Here is a 22,610-nt window from a genome sequence, read left to right as displayed (position 1 = left end):
AGTTTTTGTCTCAAACTCCTTGCTCACATTTAATTAAATTCAATAAACTCTTGTGTTAGATGCTACAATAAATACACTGACGAGTGAGATCCAGTCCCTACACAGAAGCTGGTTGGTGTTAAACATGGGGGCTAAGGCAGTGGCAAATATGATTTTTATCAGATTGTGATTTGGAGAAGGCTGGAAAAGAAGAAAGGGAAGGAGGAAGAGAAAGAGAATGAAAAGAAGAACAAACATCTGGGGTTTGGTCAACCTGAGAAACAAGAGATTCCCTCATTGTTCAACCATAAACTAAGTATTTATAAGATTCCAGGCACCATGCTCATCACTGAAAAAATACCTTTAATAAGTAAGCATACAATGAAATAAAACATACACTTAGATCATGAAATACAGAAAAATAATGAAGCATGAGGGAGGAAAGAATTCATTCTGATGGATTAAAAAGGAATGTTTGACCATGACAATGATGATAAGGAAATGAATAAAAATAAAAATATTTCAGTGAACATCAAGACTGGAAAGAATTTCTCCTCCTATGGGAATAGTACGAAAAATGTGCATTGGTGAGACAGCTTATCTGGTGTGATTGAGGAACAAAAATCCCTCTAGTAGGGTTGGCAAATAGGACACATAATGGAAAAGTAATGGGGAATTAACCCAGAAAGGTGGGGCTGTCATAATATTGTGAAAGAAACTGCATCCCATAGTAAGTACTTTGGAATCAATTCTGTAAGCACATGGATATTTAAGAACAACTGTATGACTACCAATTGTTGTAATCAGTTGAGATGGCTCACAAATAATTCATTAATTATAATGATTATGCCACTCATGTTTGTAAATAATACAGTTTTTAAAAGTTGATCAAGATTTTTCCCTCTAATAACATCATACTTAGTAACTGGCTTTCTAGTATTCTTTTTTTTTAAGATTTTATTTTTAAGTAATCTCTACACCCAACATGGGGCTCAAACTCAAAACCCTGAGATCAAGAGTTGCATGCTCTACCAACTGAGCTGGCCAATATTCTTTCTTAAGTATGAGGGATGTGCAATTACAACTGGTGAGTGGTGGAATTTCAATAATCCTTGTAATAATCACAGGAAATTGTCAAAAAAGTAAATTATGAAACCTGCATATTATGGCAGAAATATTACATACGTATAAATACATAGGGAGAAAGAAGAATCATTGATGATATCAACAATGGGGGGCAAGTTCAAAATTAGGGGAAAATTTTAGGATGCATTAGGAAAGGAACAGATGGAGTGGAAAACAATAAAAGTTAACACACGAAAATAAAGGTAAAATGTCAACATCTGTATACAAAACATTCTAGAAAAATATAAAGGGAAAACAGCTTGTATAAATTATTTGAAGACATATGACCCATCATTTTGCAAAAGTTACACACATAAACACACAAACATGAACTCAGACAGAAAAAAACACAAAGTGTGCCAAAGAAGTTATAATTAAACCACTAGGGATATTTACAGGAAAATTCAGTTAACAGCAACGACAAAGGGAACATTCTAAAATTTTCTAACAAGAAATGGCAGATCATCTAACAAGGAAAAGCATCACAGCAATATTTGGAAGGAGGCAGTAAGTAGGGGCAGTGCTTAATCTCCTGGTCTGGTGCCACCTGCTTTGAACCCAGGGTCTATCAAACATGAGCACTATCTCTAACATTAAACAGGATATTTAACTTCTTCTTAGCTCAATTTTCTCATTTACACAATACAGATCATAATAATTTCCATGTCATAAGATTGTTGGGAGTATTAAATATATTACAATATATAAAACCCATAAAAATACAGCCAAATACATAATAGACATTATATAGGTATACACTATTACTGTTTTCAGATTTCTTGGTAGCAGTATTTGATGGAGAAATGCAATGAAATGACATTTTTAAAATGCTCAAGAAAAGACAGTGCAAGAATTTTATATCCACTTGAACAATTATTTAATTATAAGGGTGAATAACAGAAAAAATATAAGAAAGGAATAAAGATTAATATACCAACACATTAATAGCATATAATTAAATATTAATTCATAATTATTAGTCATTCTTTATCCAAAATTTATTCAGAGTATTAAATGTCAAGCTTACGTTTTTTACATTTTATGTTAAGTTTTTACATATATTAACTAATTTAATATTCACATAAACCCCATGAGGTGAAGAGAGGTTCACCAAAGGTCAGTCTGGGTAGGTCTGATAGGCAATCAAGAGTATCTCCATACTAAGCCTTCTTTGTAAGGTCTGTAAATGTGAGACAGATCTTAAATACAAACCATCTGTTCCTTGTTCCCTTTCTGAGTCTTTCCTCCGTGAAAGCTTGTTTACAGACGTTATCTCTAAGAAATGGTCCTTGAGTGTGGGTTCAGTGGAGGCAGAAACTCTTTCTAAGGAGTCTGGATTTTGGTTACCTGTCCTGTTGTGTTCTCTTCCACATAAAAAGCCAATTTGTGGTTGAGTCCAATGATGGATGAAACCAAATATTTCATAACAAAGGACTGGCACTAGCCAGTTGGCACTCATATGCAAATGTGTGCAAAACACAGAGCTCCACTGTCTTTTTTGGACAAATCATGCATACATTTCTCCCAGTTTTTGAGTCACAGCAAGGAATGACTAAGGACAGAGAAAGCAATATTAAAGTTAGAGACCTTGACTTTTCATGGTTAAGAAATAACAATCATTGTTTACCTACCCAGCACCTTAAGCCTACAGTCATGAAGGAAAATTGCTAGGAGGAAAAGGAAAAAAAGCATTTGGGTTCCAGCATGGTCCCAGTCATCTAAATCCAGTTCTGCAGGTCTCTGCTGGAGGATGGCCATGTCCTGAGGTTGCCATCTTGCCGTGTTGGCACAAAGCTCTGTTGAGGAAGTTCTCTCCACCCAAGACCAACTGCTTCTAAAGAATTCTTAAGAATTCCTAATTTTAAATTTTCTAAAGGAAAATCAATCCTGTTGTCCTGCTGTCAGTGGATTAAGCTTCTTTTTTTTTTTTTTTTTTTAGCTGGGACACATGAATCTAAGTATTTACTTTCTCAAGTTTAACTGCTGTTCTAGTGGTCAAAAATTACTGGAGTTCTCATCCATTGTGGGTCCTCATCATTTTTAATGGTGTCTCTTCTAGCTGACAAAGTCTGAGTTTTTTAGGTCATGTAGAAGCCACTTGGGAGAAGATGAAGGAAATGCAACTCATCACTGTTAGTACTAAGACTGAGTCTCTTAGAGTGTTTTGCCACATCTGCCCGAAGCAAAGTAGAGCCCAGAATTGGGGTAGAAATGCACATCCTGAAAGGAGACCTGTGATGCATTCTTATGGTAAGAGTCAGTGAGTGCTACTGGGTATTTATCCCAAAGATACAAATGTAGGGATCCAAAGGGGTACATGCACCCCGATGTTTATAGCAGCAATGTCCACAATAGCCAAACTGTGGAAAGAGCCAAGATGTCCGTCAACAAATGAATGGATAAAGAAGATGTGGTATATATATATACAATGGATTATGCAGTCATCAAAAGGAATGAGATCTTGCCATTTGCAACGACGTGGATGGAACTGGAGGGTGTTATGCTGAGTGAAGTAAGTCAATCAGAGAAAGACATGTATCATATGACCTCACTGATATGAGGAATTCTTAATCTCAGGAAACAAACTGAGGGTTACTGGAATGGGGGTGGGGTGGGAGGGAAGGGGTGGCTGGGTGATGGACATTGGGGAGGGTATGTGCTATGGTGAGTGCTGTGAATTGTGCAAGACTGTTGAATCACAGATCTGTACTTCTGAAACAAATAATGCAATATATGTTAAGAAAAAAAAAAGGAAGAAGATAGCAGGAGGGGAAGAATGAAGGGGGTAAATCGGAGGGGGAGATGAACCATGAGAGAGGATGGACTCTGAAAAACAAACTGAGGGCTCTAGAGGGGAGGGGGGTGGGGGGATGGGTTAGCCTGGTGATGGGTATTAAAGAGGGCACATTCTGCGTGGAGCACCGGGTGTAATGCACAAACAATGAATCATGGAACACTACATCAAAAACTAATGATGTAATGTATGGTGATTAACATAACAATAAAAAATTTTAAGGGGAAAAAAAAAGTCAGTGAGTGCTCATTTGAGTTTAAAAATACTACTCACCTTCTCTGTTTTTCAAGAGAATTGAGAGTAATACGAACAATAAAATTTCTGAGGTAACATCAAGGCTTTGCAAAGTTCTCCAGTAACTATCCCAGTACACTGAGTGCCTCTGGTACTGGAGAAATAGGTTGGAATTCCCCAGAATGAAAGCAGAAGGTCAAGTAATTTTTTTGCTACTATAAGAACTACACCTTTCCACCAAACAAAAGTTTCATTCCACCTTGAAATTAGCAAATATTAACTAGGATATTCAAACTCCACCACAAGGTGTAATTTTACGAACACATTTTTAAGTATTCAAGGGTACCCTAAAATTTGGGTTCTTCCACATTACATCTTTATAGTTTTACCAAGATTAATCTGATGCAGATGAGACATAAAACCAGAGACATCCTCAGCAACCTTAATAAAATTTTCTCACCAATGCTGATAAAAGTACAATGATCAATTTGTCTTCCTTGGAGTGAGTAATTTCTTATTAAATGTTTGCAAGTTTCCAGTTGAAGGCTTCTGATGATGCCAAGCAGCCAAGTTGACAGAGATTATCCCCATGCATTTTTCCCCCCAAAAATCTTCATACTCTAAAACAGGTGTTATGTTACAAAAAATATCCCTCAGTAAGAATCTTTGGGAGTTTAAGGGAAAATGAGAAATTGAGTGCTTCACTGTCCTTTGTGACAACTTCATTGATTTCATACTCCCTTTTTTCCCTTTGGTTTTACTCATCAAGGGTTTAGAGGTCTAGCAACAAGACCATTTTCCATTTCAGTTTTTGCTTGCATATTAAATCCCCTATTTCTGACTTAAGGCCATTCAGTGAGGAAAGAGCTGTGGTCATATCTGCTTTAAGAGCTACACCTAAATGTTTTCCAAAGGGGTTAAAGAGCCTATTCCCCAAGTCTCCAATGTATTCATCTATTTGTTTGTTTGTAGGAATGGTCTCCAAAATTTTTGTCTAATATTTATAGTTTTTCTAAGTTCCTCTGATTTTATTGTGGGATTTGGGGTCTTCTAAGCCACAATCAAAATATTCACAGCACCTTTTCCATTGAATTTTATCATATATGAGGTTCCTAATAACCTATAAATCAATTGATACAGATCTGGGAACGCTGAATTAAATGTTCTTACAACCACTGCAAATTGCTCTGTAAATTTCCGCCTATCCTGCACAGGCTTTGGAAAGCCTTTGAAAATCACTCTCAGCTCAAACCACAATCAGGGCTTAAGTTCCACCATAAGGGGCTTGTTCTGATCTGGTTAACTTTAAGAGACAATTCAGCTTTCAGAGTGGGTGGCTGACCAGCAGGAGAGGAGAGCTGGTCGGAGTGTTGGAGGCAGGGAATAATCGAGGGCCGTAAGACAGAAGCAGAGTAAGATCAAAACTTTCATGTTCAAGTTGTGGTTTGAGCAGATCTAAAAAAAGAGATAGTCTTTCACATTTTTCATTGGTTTCCTTCACCAGAATATTTAGAGAGGCAACTGTGGCATCTGAATTCTCTTGCAAGCTTTCGCATACCAATAAAAAAATACAGGTCATTGAACGTTTGCAGTTTTACTCCCTTTCCATTCTAAACCACTTCTCAAATGAATAATTTTTTTTTCCAATGCAAGGTTTCCCAAAATGGCTACTGACATTAAACTGTTGTTGGTAAAATTATGCCATTTAGGAAGTGACTTCCCTGTATTAGTTACAGAGTAAATACACTCAAGACACTTTCAGAAGACACAATTTGGGTTTACGCTGAGATGACAGTCTGGCAATGGTCAGTCAAATCAGTGGTTTGTTGACCTTATGTCCTGGGCACCCAAACTCATGGTGAGGCAGCTTCCAATGGCCGACCTGACAGGTCTTAGAAGACATAATATTTGAACATGAACTTCCTGCTAACCATTAACAACAGAAGATAATGAAAAGAGTAGTGACAAAAAGCAATGTTGCTAATAATGAGGCAGCTTTCTCCCAGGGATATACATCCACAAATCTGATCAAATAACCAAAGAATTCCTGAAAGGCAAACTTCCAGGACAAAATACACTTAGCATTTGATAGCCTGATGAAGATAAGCTGGAAATGAGATCTAACGCAAGACTTACCTCATCGCTGTGGGCCTCCGTGGCTCCCCATTTCTGAATTGAGGGACTTGGGCTTTGGTACAAAGGGGATTTTCAATAGGATCTTGGTAAGACTTCCAGGTGGTTGAACTCCCCAAAATATCACCAGATAACCCTTCACTAAACAAAAGTCACATTTAGTAGACTTACTGCAATAAGGGAGAACATCATTGTGACAGTTTTAGCAATGTCTCAGGAGAGATAAGTCAGAACTAGAATAATTGTAGGACTTTAGAGTCAAGACTCAAGTATGTTAAGGCAGGTCTTTGAAAGTGGAGAGTTGGGTAGGATTGGACAAAGTTGTGATGTCACAGTTTAGGACTGGTTGACACATGTAGGTGAGGGTCTTGATTAAACTGTTACTGATAAGGCTGTTTGAAAGAGTTCAGTTATTGTCTCAAATATATTGATTTGTTGGCATTTCCTGAAGCAAACAGTGGATTTATTTACTAGTTTGCAATCTTATCTTTCCTAGGCTAAAGTTTCCTATAAGGAATAACTAAGTCACTTTGTTATAAGTAGGTTTATGGTTTCCCACAAGTCATATTCACAGATGGTCTCAATTCTCAAAGACTGATTTAATACCAATAAAAGTAGAATTTCAAACAAAAACATCAGACGTTACAAAAATGTTCGGGCATACATCAGTAAACGAAAAATTTGATTTAAAAAAAAAAAAATCACGGGGGTGCCTGGGTGGCTCAGGAGGTTAAGCATCTGCCTTTGGCTCAGGTCAGGATTCAGGAGTCCTGAGATCAAGCCACGCCCCCAAATCAGGCTCCCAGCTCAGCCGGGAGCATGCTTCTCCCTCTCCCTCTGCCCCTCCCCCTGCTCCTTCTCTTTTGCTCACTCTCTCTCAAATAAATAAATAAACGCTTAAAAAATAAATTAGAAAAACATCATGAACATTTCATTTTAAAATTACACTCTCAAGGGGCACCTGGGTGGCTCATTCGGTTAAGCTGCCTTCGGCTCAGGTCATGATCCCACAATCCTGGGAACAAGTCCCACATCGTGCTCCCTGCTCTGTGGGGAGACTGCTTCTCCCTCTGCCTCTGCCTATCTCTCTGTCTCTCATGAATAAATAAAATAAAATAAATAAACAAATAAAATTCACTCTCAGGACAAATATTACAATAAGCTCAAACTTAATACCCAACAGAAAGAGCACATACAGAATTGGTTCCAAAATCAACTGTGTACAAAGTCACCAAGAAAGCCTCAATGCAGCTTTAATCTCAACATCATCTAGACTACAACTAAGTATAATAAAATTAAAAACTATTAGAAAAAATATAAAAACTATTAGAAAAAAATTTCATACATCTTTTTCCAACAACAACAAAAAAAGAAAATCGAATAACATCTCAAAGAAAAAAAGTCCAAAGAAAATTAAGGTCAATTTACAACTGCTCTCCAAAGAATGCACAACAGCCAAAAGTGGCAGATAAAGGTAGAGCAGAGGAATTCTCCATTTTTACAGTGAAGACACTCCAACAATGAATGCAGGATGGTCTTCTGAGACTGCGGTCTTTTTTTTCTCTCAAGGATACTTTCTGCCAGCACTTCTTTTACTTAAAATAATAAGTGGTAAAACGGTAACATTTTTGAGAGGGAAAAAAAGCCTGTATGTGCTTACAGCTGTATTTCAAATAAAATAAATCAGTTCACATGATACATTTTTGATACATTTTGATTCTGTTGATTTGGCAGTCTTCATTCTCTGCCAGGCCCTAGGAGTGTTGCAAATGCCTGAGATTCTCAATGTGGTTGCCTATTAGGGTCCAATTAAACCAGAATTCTTTGATGGTGCACTCAAGCATGTATTTTTGAAATCTCCTTTTGGTATTTTAAGTGCAAAGTTGAGAATAGCTATAATAGGTAATGGTTAGAAAGAAGCTCCAGCTTCTACTTCAGTCCTACTAGACTGGCCTTAGCTCTTCCCTTTTCACAGCTTTATCAGTATCTGAAGACAAATATGGCAAACTGATGAAATATGAGTAGAAGGACAGCAAGAAGTGTAAGAGACCCAGAGCGCCAGCAACCCAAAAACATCTCAACATGCTGTGATCTTGGGCTGACTCACTGAGTGGACAGAACATAATAAATAACAGAGCTCAGATCTTGGGCACAGTAAACCAACTTCACAAATGCAGGGTAATGTACGTGGGATTGAACAGCAGTACACATGAAAAATTCTTGAGGAATTTAGATCTTAAGTGTAGTGTGAGTCAATACTCATTTGGCTGCCAGAAAATAAACTCCATTCGAGGCTGTATCAACAAATGCACAATGGCTGGACAAGGAAGACCCTTTCTACATGCTTGTAGAACACTTTCAGTACTGAGCTTTGTTCTGAGCAGTAGACTGACTATATGAAGAACATGGAAAATTAGATTAAGGTTGACGAGGACTTGGAGCTGTCATTTTCATAAAAAGGATATTTAGCTGGGAGGAAAGCTAGCATATGGAGAACATGACAGATGTTTTCAAAATATTCTAAGAACTCACATGTGGAAGTTAGATTAGATTTATTGTGTAAAGTCCAGAAGTCGAAAGCAACGGAGACGTGGAAGGAAATGCTTTTCGGCAATGCTGATTTTCAAAAAGCACAGAGGACTCCCTGTCCCTGGAGATAGTTGAGCCTTCAAGTACCTAATGGGTGGGAGGAGTTTCAGAACTTGAAGAGAGCTGAATCAGGTAACAGAGTCTCTTCTCAGTCTAAGATTTTATGATCAGTGTATCTAAAAGTGGCTCGGGTTTTTCATGTTCTGTACACCGTTGAAACCCTGTAGCTAGGTCATAGGCAACTCGTCCAGTCAGCCCCAAGGAGGGAGACAGCCCGGGCAATCGGCGCCACAACGTGATTTTCCAATGGGGGAAATGCAGTGACTTCACTTTCTACCATATGAACAACACACGTGTCTCTTTATCACTCTCTTTCTCACTGAAACCCAACTTTCCTGCAGAAACTGACACTGTGTGTCTTTCCTTCCCGTGAAGATTCAGGTTCTTCATCCCCACCCGCCAGAAGTTTGGGATTCCAAGGGGATCATGAGCATTCATCCCAATAGCCCGCACGGCACTCTGAGCTCTCTCCCTTAGTTCGGGCTGCGCATTAAGTTACCCAGATGCAGGGAAAGAGGGGCCCGCGGCGGGCTCCAAGGCCCCGGCGGGGTCTCCGCCATTGTGATGATGTTTTTCTCGGACCTTCTGCAACTCCGGGACCGTTTGCAAACCTCGAGCGGGGCGCGGAGGGCGAGGCGTGCCGGGCACAGGGCAGGAGCCCGGGAGCGGCCGAGGACAAAGGGTCGGCCGGCCCGCCGCAGTACGCCGACTTCGTCGCGCTCCCCTCCGCCCGGCGCGGCCAGCCTGCCCCAGCTGAACTTGCCCCTCGGGCCGCGCTCCCGGGAGGGGGAGGGAAGAGGGGTGGGGACGCGCGGGGCGCCGGGGCGGAGGCGCGGGCAGCAGGGAGCGGAGGAGCGCTTCCGAGGGAAAGTGAGAGGGGAGGGCGGCCGGGCTCGGCACGCTCCCTCCCTCGGCCGCTTTCTCTCACATAAGCGCAGGCAGAGGGCGCGTCAGCCATGCCCTGCCCCTGCGCCCGCCGCCGCCGCCGCTCGCCCCGCGCTCCGGAGCCGCCCGCGCCGCCGAGCTCCCCGGCCTGGCCGCGCGGCGCCCCGCCGCCCTCCTCCCGGCCGCCGCTCGCTGCACCGGGGAAGGGGAGGGGAGGGAGGAGGGGGCCGCAGGCTCGGGGGGATCGGAGGGGCCGAGCAGCGCCGAAGGGGTCGGCTTTGCCCCCCTCTTGCCAGAAAGCGAAAACAGAAAGGCGAACCGAGGAGCCGTCCGCCCTCGCCCTCGCCCTCGCCTCACCTCGCGGGCCCCGAATGCGGGGAGCTCGGACGTCCGGTTTCCTGTGAGGCTTTTACCTGACCCCGCGCCCCTCCCCGGCACTGGCCCGGAGCGCGACGCGCAGCGTTGGGAGCGCCGAGCCGCGGACCGCTGCCGCCGCCTCCGGCCGCCCTCGGGGGTCGCCGGCGGCTCTCTGCGGAGGGAGCGCAGCGTCGCGGGGGCGCCACGCGCCCACCCCGCCCCCACCGCGGACCGGCCGCCGCGCTCCCGGTCCTTCCACCATGCACTTGCTGGGCTTCTTCTCTCTGGCGTGTTCCTTGCTCGCCGCTGCGCTGCTCCCGGGTCCGCGCGACGCGCCCGCCGCCGCCGCCGCCGCCTTCGAATCGGGACTCGGCTTCTCCGACGCGGAGCCGGACGCGGACGAGGCCCAGGTAGGTGCGGGGCCGCGCGCTCCGGGGTCGCACGGGGGCAACTGCGGGGGCGCGGGGGTGTTCGGGATCCCGCGGACCCGGGGGCCGCGCAAAGTGCGTGTCGCTGTTTCACCGTCCGGACGTTGCGTCCAAAGTTAACCGAGCTGACTGCACGCTTCCTCGGAGAAAAGTTTTCTTCTTGGTTTTTGTTTGTTTGTTTGTTTTTGTTGTTTTTGTTTTTGCATAAAGTGGTTACTCAGTATGAAAGCAAGTCAGGAGAAAGCAAAATAGAAGCAGCCACAGAGGTGGCTGGTGATAGAGATCACAACCTGCTTGGGAGCAGTCCCCGCGGGTGTGCCCAGCGGGCTTGAGCCCTCGCGGGGCGCGCGGCTCAGGAGAGCCCGAGTTCGTCCCGGTCGGGAGTGCTCTATTCTTTCCCTGTCAGGTCAGTGGCAGTCCATCAGGGGCTAGGACGACCAGTCAGCCGAGGTTTATTTTCCCGCAGCGGTCCTCTTACTTGGAGCACTAGGCGATTTTAGGGAAAGTGTAAAAAGAATTTAGTCACCGGCTTGAGGGCTGAAGACTTCAGATTCACTTGGGGAAGTTGGCCAAAGTTGGGCTGCAACAGGATCTCATGTAGATCACAATCAGGCATGACTTTTCAACTTTATAAATTCTGCGTTTCTGAAATCTGGGAAAATACTGAAAAGTAAGGTGGATCGTTTTGTTTTGTTTATCAAATAACAGATGTTGTTTAACCCTTCGCCGGAAAATGTTGCCAAGGCACTTCTGAGATATTCTGACTTTCAAAAAGGAGTTACTGTATTTGTGCCTGCTTCTGACTTGCTCTTCCAAATGTGTACCTAAAACGTTCAGATCTGACAGAAGGATGGATAGTATGCTTAATAGAGTTTTGGAACTCCTGAAGAAGTTTTATATTGGACATACTATGGGACGCCTCTTTTCAAAGACTTGCAGTACCCCTGACTGGGTACAGAATGCAATGCTTTATTTCAGCCTCTGGCCAGTGGTATGTGACTGTCAACTGGGAGGTGACTTAACATATGTTCAATGTGTAGAAACTGAATTGCCTTCACAGTTATATTTTGAAACACGTTTTACCATTGAGAAGAATAATTTTTAAAAAACCAAACTACCTTTAAATTTTAAATTTGGGGGACAAATTATTTAAAAAAAAACAGAATTTGTAATTCAATATAGGGGTCAAGGGAAAAAAAACCTTGAGAGTAAAAAAATGTGTTAAATTGCAGAACAGAGTGTATTATGTGATTTGTAAGATAATTTTCAACACAAATACTTAATGTTGGTAGAACTATTATCATGAGAATGTCTTCCTGTGCTTAAATGCCACAAAAATGTAGCATTAGACCCATTAACACTTCCTGTAATTTGAATGCCTTGGATATCATGATATCTATTCACTTTCTGTCTCTGAGGAGTCAAATTATTAAAAGTTTGACTTAGTAAGGCAACACCCAGAGAGGTGGCTGGTGAAAGAGATCACGTAACCTGTTTGAGAGCAGGTTATTGCTTGTGGTAACTTCCTTGAGTTTATAGTAGGAACGTGTGAAGAAGGAAGTAAAAGAAGTCTTTCCTGAGAAGCCAAAAGCCTGTATGAGAGTCACTCACTGCTGGGTCAGCTTTGAGTGAACACGTGCCCATGTGTGCGCATGCATGTGTGTTATGGATGGGCTTGCAGTCAGAGGTTCAAGTTAATTTATTTTTCATCTTCAAAATCATCTTCGTTGGTGATGTAATCAAATCTTTCTTTTGCCGTGAAAAGATTTATGTATCTTTATTTGCTTTTCATATTTAGCCATCTTTTATATCCTGTATGGTGAATATGAGTTGATATTCTGGATGTGATAGGGACTCTTTTTCACTTGATGAAACATCACTTTAGATCTCTGCGTTCCACAGCCCATAAGACAGTATATTATTTCTGCACTAAAGTGTTCCTCATTGGTTGAGTGAAGGCTTGACAGGGCAAGTGTCATTAATGCTTTCAGTGAAATTGCTATGTCCTTGCCATGAGATTCCCAAGAGACCTGGTCCAAAGACTCCATGTCTCTCCCTAGTGGCCTAAAGAAGTGACTCATGAGGAGGTAAAGCTTGGAGAGGAACTGATTATTAATTTCCTGTGAACTACAGAAGCCCCAAGAAGAGATTTCAGAAGGTAAATAAAAGACACTAAATATACAAAATCTTTGACAAATGCAGAGTTTTGGTACTTTACACTTAGGAAGTATTTTTGTGTTTAAAAAATACAAAACAGCTCACAAACTATAAACCGAGCTTAGCCATCCAGTCCTTCACCACACCCCCAAAGCCATACAGAAAACGGGAGGTAAAATCACAAATACAAACAAGATTTCCTTGTTCCTTGACTTACATTTGCATTTATTAGGTTCCTCTTTCTAATGACTCCTAGTTATATGACTTACTAAAAGATCCTAAAATGTTTCCTGTTAGTGCAAGGAAGCCAACATCAGAAAAGTTAGGCAAACAAAGTACTGCCTATTCTATAATTAAAATTAAGTAGGCATGATGAGAAAAAGAGGAAATATTTAAAATTATCATCCAACTAAAAAACGTGCAAAACCTAGAAAGAGCACCAGATTGCTAAAATGCAATCATTTGCCCGCATGAGATTGCGTAGAGTTCACTCTGATTGGTTGGAGTTGAGTTTTGATTTTTAAAAGAAAAAATTGTTTATAATTTAAAAAGGGAGAATTATGTATAGTATACTTTTATTCCAAAAAGTGGGTTAGCAGGGAGTATAAATACCTAGATCCTTATATATTTTAGAGCAATGAATTCAAGGAGAGCACGTCTTACGTTGCACATGCCTATGTTAAAGATCAAAGTCAACAAAAGAAAGCTTAAAGATTTATAATCTTGTATCAATTAAGGGAATGATCTAGAAGATCAAATATTATTGAATGAGCAAGTATAACTTATTTTCTGCTTTACATAAATAACTTTAAATATATCTACTTTATAGCTTAAATGCAAAAAAGAGATTAGTCTTAATACTAATTGCTTTAATGAGAATAGCTATTTTAAACTAAAATAGTAAAAGCACATATGGTTTATGGTTACTATCACAAAAAACTTCCTAATAATGGCAACTAGTTTGCAACATGCCAGATTTTCTTTCTCCACTGTTTATAATTCTGCATACTTTTGTACTTGTTTTTATTTGTATTTCCTGATTCAGATTAATCAGTGATGATGTTTTTCAAAATACCATGTATGTGTTAACTGCATTAGAATTCCCTAGAGGTCTTTAATTTTATTCCCCTTACCTGAGACCAACCAAATCTCTGGATTTGGGTCTAGGAATATACATTTTTAGCTAACATCCTAAGTCATTCTCACGCACAATGACAGTTTTAGAGTAACTGATCTATGGTGTGTAACAATGACTAATTTCATTGGTTTTGGCCTCTTCATTATGTAACTGTTGAGTTTGCAGGGTAATCTGTTAGGCGTGGAGCATGTTAAAAGACATAAACCGTTTTTCCTCTCTTCAAGGAGCTTACAACTCAGATAGAAAAAATAAAGGCTTACGCACAAAAAATACTGTGAGGTATTAGGGGAATGGCACCGAAGCATTGTCTGTGTCCTGAAGTTTGCACAGGAGAGTCAGCCATGTGGCCTACTTGGTCTGAGTGTCTTGACATGAGGCAAAACTTGGGCTGTAACCTGGGTGAGAATTTCCAGCAGATGACTAGACTATATCAAGCACACGAATCCCTTTCATGCCGTGGATGGGGTGAGAAGGTAGGAAGGGAAGGGGTTATATAGAGTAACAGTGAAGAATCTTAACTATGAATAAGTTTTTGGAGATGGGTGGGGTTGCATTGCATATGATCTAAGCTACTTTAAGGTGGATTACGGAGGGTGATTCATGCTCTGAGCACCTGAAGGACACGGGTAATAAGAAAAGTATTGAAATCACTTCTGGGATTGATTAGAGGTCATAAAGACTTGCCGGGGGGGCATGATCTAGTGAAGAAGCAACAACAGTATTTTAGAAGGGAAGTGATGAAGAGAGCAGAGTTGGGGCAGTGGGAGGAGAAGCCAAAGCTGTCACAGAGGAAGAACCCATAGATTTGCTGACTAATTCATAAGAAAGATTAGGGAGTGGAAGAAATGAACCTTGGCATCGATATTTTAATCGTAGGACAATGTGGGTCCTACTTGCAGGATTAGGGCATTGCAGAGAAGAGCAGAGACTGTTTTTCATGGATCATTGATGGATGATGACAGCGTTATTCCGTAAATCACTTAAGATTTTAGTAGTCTAAAAACTCTTTGGAGAAACAAAATAAGCTTTACAAATTTACATCCCATTAGAGGAAAATAATTGCCTAGGATCAACAGGACTTAAAATGTGTAATATCCTTAAAGTATTTGAGCATTTGACAAGTACTGTTACAATCCCAAAAGGAAAATTAACAGTCTGCATATCGTGCTGCTCTGCATTGAAAATGGAGAGGTAAATTTTATTCCACTAAATTGGGCCATAAATGCAACTATAATGTGGAGTCATGGACTGGCAGCCTTCTCTGTGCTTCATGTTGCGGTACCCACGACATTTCTCTGATGTACTGCAAATGTCCATACTTTCTGGCAGCAATCTTTAGAAAGGAGGTCCAATGGTAGGGAAATATGAAATGTCTGTGAAAAGTGGAAACCTGTGAACGCTCTTGTGATTTCACCTCACTCTGCATCAATTTACGTTGGGGGCCCAGAGTTGCAGTCCCTAAGAGCCCCTTACTGAGGAGGGCAAAGGATTACATAATGGAAGGATTGGACTCTTGTCCCCTTTCCCCAAGTATCTACTCTTTAATGGCAAGTCTACAGTTTTTATGATTACGAATTGCCATAGAGTATATGATGAAGTGTTTCGTAAGCCTCCTCTCTTGTAAGAGATTTCTGACCCAACTCTGAATGGTGCTGGCGATCTATGGTTTGAAACATAAAAGAGCTCAATTCATCCTTCATTTTGGTTTCTACTTCTTTGTATTCTTTCTTCTGAATTGTGGACACCTGATGGGCTGTCATTTGTTCAAGAATCAGTTATCATCAGGGCACCTGGGTGGCTCAGTCCTTAAGCATCTACCTTCGGCTCAGGTCATGATCCCAGGGTCCTGGGATCGAGCCCCGAGTGGGGCTTCCTGCTCCGCGGGAAGCCTGCTTCTCCGTCTCCCTCTCCCCCTGCTTGTGTTCCCTCTCTCACCGTCTCTCTCTGTCACATAAATAAAATCTTTAAAAAAAACTATGAATCAATTATCATCAAAATTGCTTTGTGCTGTCTCTCTGTCAAATAAATAAAATCTTTAAAAAAAAAGAATCGATTATCATCAAAATTGCTTTGTAGGAAGCAGTTTCGGTTATCAGTGGCACAGCTTTAGGGCCAGTGGGTCTCTATTCTTGTCTGTCTATCTGAGAAGGTGGAGGGTGGTAGATTGGGGAGATTTCTTTCTGGCCTTCCAGTTCTGGGGCTCTTGAGATGCAAGTCTTGGCCTCCTTATCAACATGGGATCAACCAGGAGTTCTGTCTCATAGCTCTTTCCAGGATGTTCTGGGACTCAGAGGCTGGTGGGAGAGGAAAGAAAGTCACCTGTGCTCCTGGCACTGGTGTCTTTGGCAGCTATAGGGGTATTTACAGGTTCAGATCACTCCCTGGGGACTAGTCATACCTCTGTAGATGGAGTAGGCATTCCAATAATAATTAGGTCTCCTCTGCAATATCCTGAGCATCTCCATGTGCCGTGAAGAGAGCATGACAAGCTGAGAGCTTTACAAGTTAAGTTTGTTTTTCACTACATCTTTCTGACATGGATGTTAATACATTTCATTAAAGATAATAAACCCAAGACTCAAATGACTTAGCCAGGAGCAAGGATAGAGCTTTTCTCTTTCGCTTCTCTCTTTAAAAAACTTTTGCAGCCCATATGTTAGAAAAGTGTGATAATGGGTTTGGGCCTTCTGGGTTTGTGAAAGACCCGTGACCATACGTATTCCTTTCTTTCTGCAAGTTGCAGCTGTGGGCGAGAAGGCAGAGGGAAGAGGTACTCAGCACGTAGGGCCTATCCAGTTTCATTTATTTAAGTCCCAATTCCCTACAGTTGAACAACTCTGAAATAAACTTGTACTTTCTTCCAGGCCTTACCATGTGGTGCCCCCCTGATGAAAGGGTGGTCACAAATGGCCTAAATCCATAGTAGCCTTGCAAGAATGACTGCATAACAAGAACTCTAACCAGAATTCCTGACAATCACACAGTTTTTCCAAGTTGCACTAATAGAACTTAAGTGAAAGTTTACAGTCTCACCTATGCCAAGTGAGCTTTCAGGAATAATTGGATCTGGAAAGAATAAACTGGGGTTGGTAGAAGCGTTACAGTTCCTCTGATTTCCAGTCATACAATGTTTCATCTTGTACCAGTTACATTATTTCTGGTAGATGTGCATTCTGTAAATACTACCTAGTCCTGTGATTGTTGCAGAAGGCACATTTGTGAGTTCAGATCTGTATAAATTGTGAGTTAAGGTATCATTGATTTTTCACAATAGAAAAAAGAGATATAGCAGAGAACTTTAAACAAGGGATAATAGTTCATTTCTCTTATAATGTAATTCTAAAATTTACAGTAAATATTATAGATTTGTATAATTGTTTCTTCTGAAATTTCCTCATGTAAATTATTCAGGTGGTGGATTTACTCTTTTTCAGAGTTTGTAGTTTAACTGTTAGAGAAAGAAGACACTATATGAAGACGCTATATTACTGGACATCCATCATAGAGTCAACCAGTTGGATGCCTTGAAATACCTTTCACTGGTAGATTCTTACTGTTTCCTGGTACCAGTCGTGTGCTAGTGGCTTTCGAGTGTGAGGAGGCATTGGTGCAGTTCTGAAATCCAAAAACTCATTTTCATAAATTACTTGGGCTATAACCCTGATCTGATCTAATGAAAAGCTGTTTATAGTATTTATCCTCTAAACGTGAATATTTCTAAGTTTCATTAAAGAAATAGTAATGTATTTACTTATGAGATCAGCCCTGTGAGGGGCTGGTTTTATATTGGCTACATTTAAAATGTTTATATAGGCACTGAGTTTCCTGAAGAATTCTGGGATCCGAAGTTAGCACAGTCCCCAGGGCAAGGGTATGGGATTGGGTTGTCACGTGGTTCTTTTCCAAATGCTTCCCTCAGTGACCTCCTGGAGGGGAAACTGAGGGACTCTGGAAGGAGGTCATGGTGATGCTGCTCACACCGCTTACCTGTTAGTATCAGATTTATGGATTTCTTACTCCAAATTCTCCCACTTAAATCTACTTCAATTCAGGAGTATTTTAATGAATTCTCACTCGTGGCAGCTTCAACTCTAAGCAGGAAATGACATTGTGGTGAATGATGCCCAAAGAGTCGAGTGAGTGACTCCTGTCTATAACAAGCGTGGGATCCTTTTTGAGGAACAAGAAGCTTACTCATTTAAAATACCAGAAATGGGTTACACCGTAAATGCAGACAGTGTCAGAGCTGTTGTAAGCAAGTCTCCTGGTTTACCAGAAGTTGTTGGGTAAGCCCTGGTGGCTGCATGGACGAGCATGGAAAGGCTGGACTGGCGTTCGGTCAGCTGCAGAAAACAAGTTGATGCTGGTTACAGAAACAAAGGAGGGGGAATATTTTGGGTATTGAAGTGTGAGAACAAAGCACAGAGGCAGTAAGGTCAGTGCCGTCAAGAGGGGGCTTGGGGAGCTGAGCGGGGAGAATACGACTTGGGCTGAAGAGTCCAGAGCTATAAGGGAAACAGAGGGCAATATTGTAGAAGGTGTAGGACCTAACTTTGGATCGTGGTTGAAAACAACAGGAGCCACTGAAGATTCTTGAGTGATAGGCTGGAAGTGGTGTCTTAAGGAGCTTAATTTAGGATCATTGTGCAGAAGTATCTAAAAAAGAGAGCTAGAAGCTGGCCACAAGCTTCCCCGAAGCCATTTTTAAGCTGCACCCTTCCTTGAAGTGTCTGTCGGTGACTGCTCTTGTCTTTCCATGGACCACCCATATATGGTATTTGAGCTCCACTATATGCCCCTGATTATTTCTGATGGATAGTGATGACCAGTGCAGACTTATGTAAGCACCCATCACTGTGCTATCTGGAAGCATTTATAAAACATATTAATAACAGACATTTTTCTTTTATGGCTCACATACCAAACAGAGCAAGCAGTGTAAACAGTGGTCATGCTTAGATACACACACACACACACACACACACACACACACACACTCACACTCACACACTGCCCCTCCTTCCCCCTACCTCAATCACTCTTCAAACTGCCAGCCATGGCTTATGTATTCTTTCTTGGCTAGCTAAATATTTTTGGACAATACATTGAAAAAGAATATAAAAACAGAGTATATGATCTTATTATATTCTCTATAGCCTATACACTAATTTGTAGTTCAACTAACAATTAAAGAGCAGGACAGTGAGAGTGAGAGGCACTGATAACCCTCCTTTTTCTTTTCTTTCTTTTTTTTTTTTTTTTTTTAAGAAGCCTCTATGCCCAGTGTGGGGCTTGAACTCAAGACCCTGAGATCAAGAGTCACACGCTCCACCAACTGAGCCAGCCAGGCACCCCCGCAATTCCTTATTTTTAAAATCTTCTTAAAAATATTCTTGCCAACAGTAAGACTAGAGGATGGGGGCAGAAATGAGCTATCAAATTCTGTAAATTTTTGTTAGATAGGTTTCATCGTCAGAAAAACATCACAGACATAAGTACTGTGGTCCTAGGCATATGAAGTCTGTGATAGTCTTCAGAGTGATTCTCCAGCACCTTCCACCTAATTTATTACATTTGTATTATAAGCTTATGAGCAATTTTCCTGATTGCTAAAATATGGAAAGGGGAGGTAATATTGACATTTGATTTTGAGAAAGTTGGGGAAAATCCATGGTGTTAAATCACTCAGTGTATGGAGGCTAGGTATTATAGATTGGCTTAGAATATGTTTCCACCTCTCCCATGCACCTGGGTTTGTGTCTTTCCTTGAGTGTAACAGCTCTGGCCACAGACAACCAAGTCAAGGAACAGGGGATGATGGTCATCCCTGAAAGTGCCCTGTACTTAAGTCATTGGGCGAAAAGGATTTGGGTACACACAGGAGTTTTATAATGCCATGTAATTTCATCTGAACATCCTGAATACTTCAAAGCTTAAATACTTTATTTTTTTTAAAGATTTTATTTATTTATTTAAGAGAGAGAGAGGGAAAAAGCGAGCATGAGCCCTGGGTGGGGCAGAGGGAGAGGGAGAAGCAGACCCCCCCGCCGAGCAGGGAGCCCAATGCCCCTGATGAAGGGCTCCATCCCAGGACCCCAGGATCATGAGCTGAGCTGAAGGCAGACACTTGATGGACTGAGCCACCCAGGCGCCCCAAAGCTTAAACACTTTAAAGTCTAAATCTCTATTAAAGAAACAGACTGATGATGCTGCTTCAGTGTGTAAACCTCTCAAGTCTTTATATTATTAATGTAATAAATTAGGTGGACACTATGAAAATATACGTTCTACATTTACAGGGAAACCATTCCAGAAGATCTAAAATATTAAAAATACCATTTCGACTAATAAAATATAAATAAAATATAATGGTAGAATGTTATATGCAAGAGGTAAACTTGTGTAGATTTGTTTAGAAAAATGTAATTGCTCTGCTTCTTTGGGGTACTCTTCCAGAATGAGAACCAGCAAAGTGTGTCCTGTCTGTGTGGTCATTGAGATGAATCATGGAGTAGATACTTTACTTCTAGAGTAAGTCTGATTTACTTGAGTGCCCTCATTTGCTCATAGTAGTTGATTTTGTTTGCTGGTTCTATTTACTGGTTTGCCAGACCATCAGTAAACACAATGAATTTCGTGGTGCAGAAACTTGATGGTGATGGGGGCGGGCAGTGCTGGAGGTGTGCGAGCAGGCAAAGAAAAGGAAATTCAAAATGAGTGGTATACACAGCTCCTGGCTCTTCAAGAGCTAACAATATATTATTTCTCCAATAACATCTTGAAAGTTCACTTCCTTAGGATTCAAATACAGATGTTAGTTGAAGTATTTTAAGAACTTTTGATCAGAAACCATATTTCTAAACTGAGAATGTATTCCTGACTCAATCTGGACCAAAAGATAAGACTGACACTAGATTTTTAGCCTATTTATAAATGAATAAAGAATTAGATAATACATCATCTACGCAAGTCCATACATATCCATGTAGATTATCTATACAAATCTATATGCAGATACTGCTATCATCTTTTTTTAAAGTGATTTTCCATATTTTTATTTCAGGACTGGAACTGTATGTCGTGATATAAGATGCAGCTTTACATTTAAGTGCCAATACATTTTCAGATTTAAATTTTAATGTATTTCCGCCACAGTCATTTTTATGCTTATACTATTTTTTTCTGTTAAAAGTGCCGTGCTTATATTTTGGGTTATAAACAAGATTAAAATAACATTGCATATTTAATATTCCTTTGTGTGTGGAGGAAACATTCATGAAATTAATAATACTTTTGCTTCCAACTTGAAGTACTTGAAACAGATGAAAAGTTTCTAAAAGGAAAGAGCACATTTGACATTGTGGTTGTTCTGGAAGCTTCTCACATACATGAGTGGGTGCCCCCACAGAGAAGGGCCACACTCCCGGGAACTGGCTGGGAGCCAGGGAGGCTGACTGCTTATCACCTCCCCAGCCAGCTAGTGCTCAAAGGTTTAATGCCATTTTTTTCTGATGGCACAAATAATTATCTTACTAAAAGAGATGTGTTGATAAGAGCCCTATAACCTTTCCTCTGGAAAATAGTGCATTTTTTTCTCTTTGTTTACACTGTTGCATGGAGTCTTTTCTTCCAATGCCTCCCTCCCTCCCCTCAAAACCAATTGGGGATAAACTTGACAAATTAACTCAGACTGAAGACTTAAGGAAAATGGCCCTGGTTCTCTTTTAACCCAAGTGACCACACAGCTGCCATGAATCTTAGGATGGAATTCCTATAATCTGGAAAAGGGATTGTTATGTCCTCTCACTCCGAGTTCCTTGGAAATAGCCGGTTAATATCAAATACCAGATGTGAGGTTCTTTTAAACCACCGTGGTTTACTTTACTACAGTATCATTGCCTACATGGAATATTTCTAATTCTTTCTCTTTGTTTGCGTATATTTGGTTACTTTATCCTTCGTAAAGCCCTCTTCCAAGTTTATGTTTTGAAAAATGGAATACTTATTTAGATCCATGTTTGCTTATGGGTCATGACACTTAAGACTTCCCTAAAAAACAAACTAATCCTTTTGTCTCGGAGCCAAATTTAAATTTGGGGACAGTAGTGAATCATTGTTTGTTCTCTTTGAATCCTAGGGCTTTAAAAAAAAAAAAATTGGTGGCCATCCATGCCGAATTAGAATTTTACTAAGGTCAGAATTACTCATCAGTCATGACCATCACGCTTAAAATTGAGTAATTTGAATCTCCTTAAATACACAGATTAAGCAAATAATGATGTCATAAATTGTACTGCAAATTATTTTTTTTCCTCCTAAACATTGGTAGCAGCAGAGCCTGCTCTTCGGGAGACCAATTCTGTTTTACTTTAGAAAAACACACCCTTATGTCATGGCCACGGGAGCATAGCATAATTATAGTACCATAATGTAGCATATGGAGACACCTACCTTAGTGAAGGAAAGATGAAAATATTTAAAATTGGTGTTAACTTTCCCTGCTGTATTTATTTGACCGTGCAAGCTCTTCTGTATTCTTAAACTGGGGGTGATGTTCGTGTAACTGCCTCAAGCTTCCTCTAGCAGAAAATATCTAAAATTTTGCCTTCATATGCCAAGTTTTTTTTTTAAACTTGATTTTAACTTTATTACACTTCTGTAAAGTGTCTGCCGTATGGCAGAAAGGAGAACAAACATGAGTTTAATAGATACGTCTGTGAAGTGCCAAACA

General features: G+C 40.8%; 1 protein-coding gene across 1 annotated transcript in view; it reads left to right on the top strand.

Moving 5' to 3' along the window:
• The first annotated feature begins 9,953 nt into the window (after nucleotides 1-9,953).
• The window catches only part of VEGFC (vascular endothelial growth factor C), a 101,675-nt gene continuing 89,018 nt past the window's right edge, over nucleotides 9,954-22,610 (top strand). Inside the window, exon 1 of the mRNA XM_025886113.2 lies at nucleotides 9,954-10,566. Within this exon, the coding sequence (XP_025741898.1) occupies nucleotides 10,417-10,566 (150 nt within the window). The 5' untranslated portion in view covers nucleotides 9,954-10,416. The remainder of the gene's footprint in view (nucleotides 10,567-22,610) is intronic.

The sequence above is a fragment of the Callorhinus ursinus genome, unplaced genomic scaffold, assembly GCF_003265705.2.
Source record: "Callorhinus ursinus isolate GAN/ISIS: 27379988/994484 unplaced genomic scaffold, GSC_fseal_2.0 scaffold17, whole genome shotgun sequence".
In the NCBI taxonomy this organism is placed as follows: Eukaryota; Metazoa; Chordata; class Mammalia; order Carnivora; family Otariidae; genus Callorhinus; species Callorhinus ursinus.
This window is presented reverse-complemented; position numbering and strand designations above follow the sequence as displayed.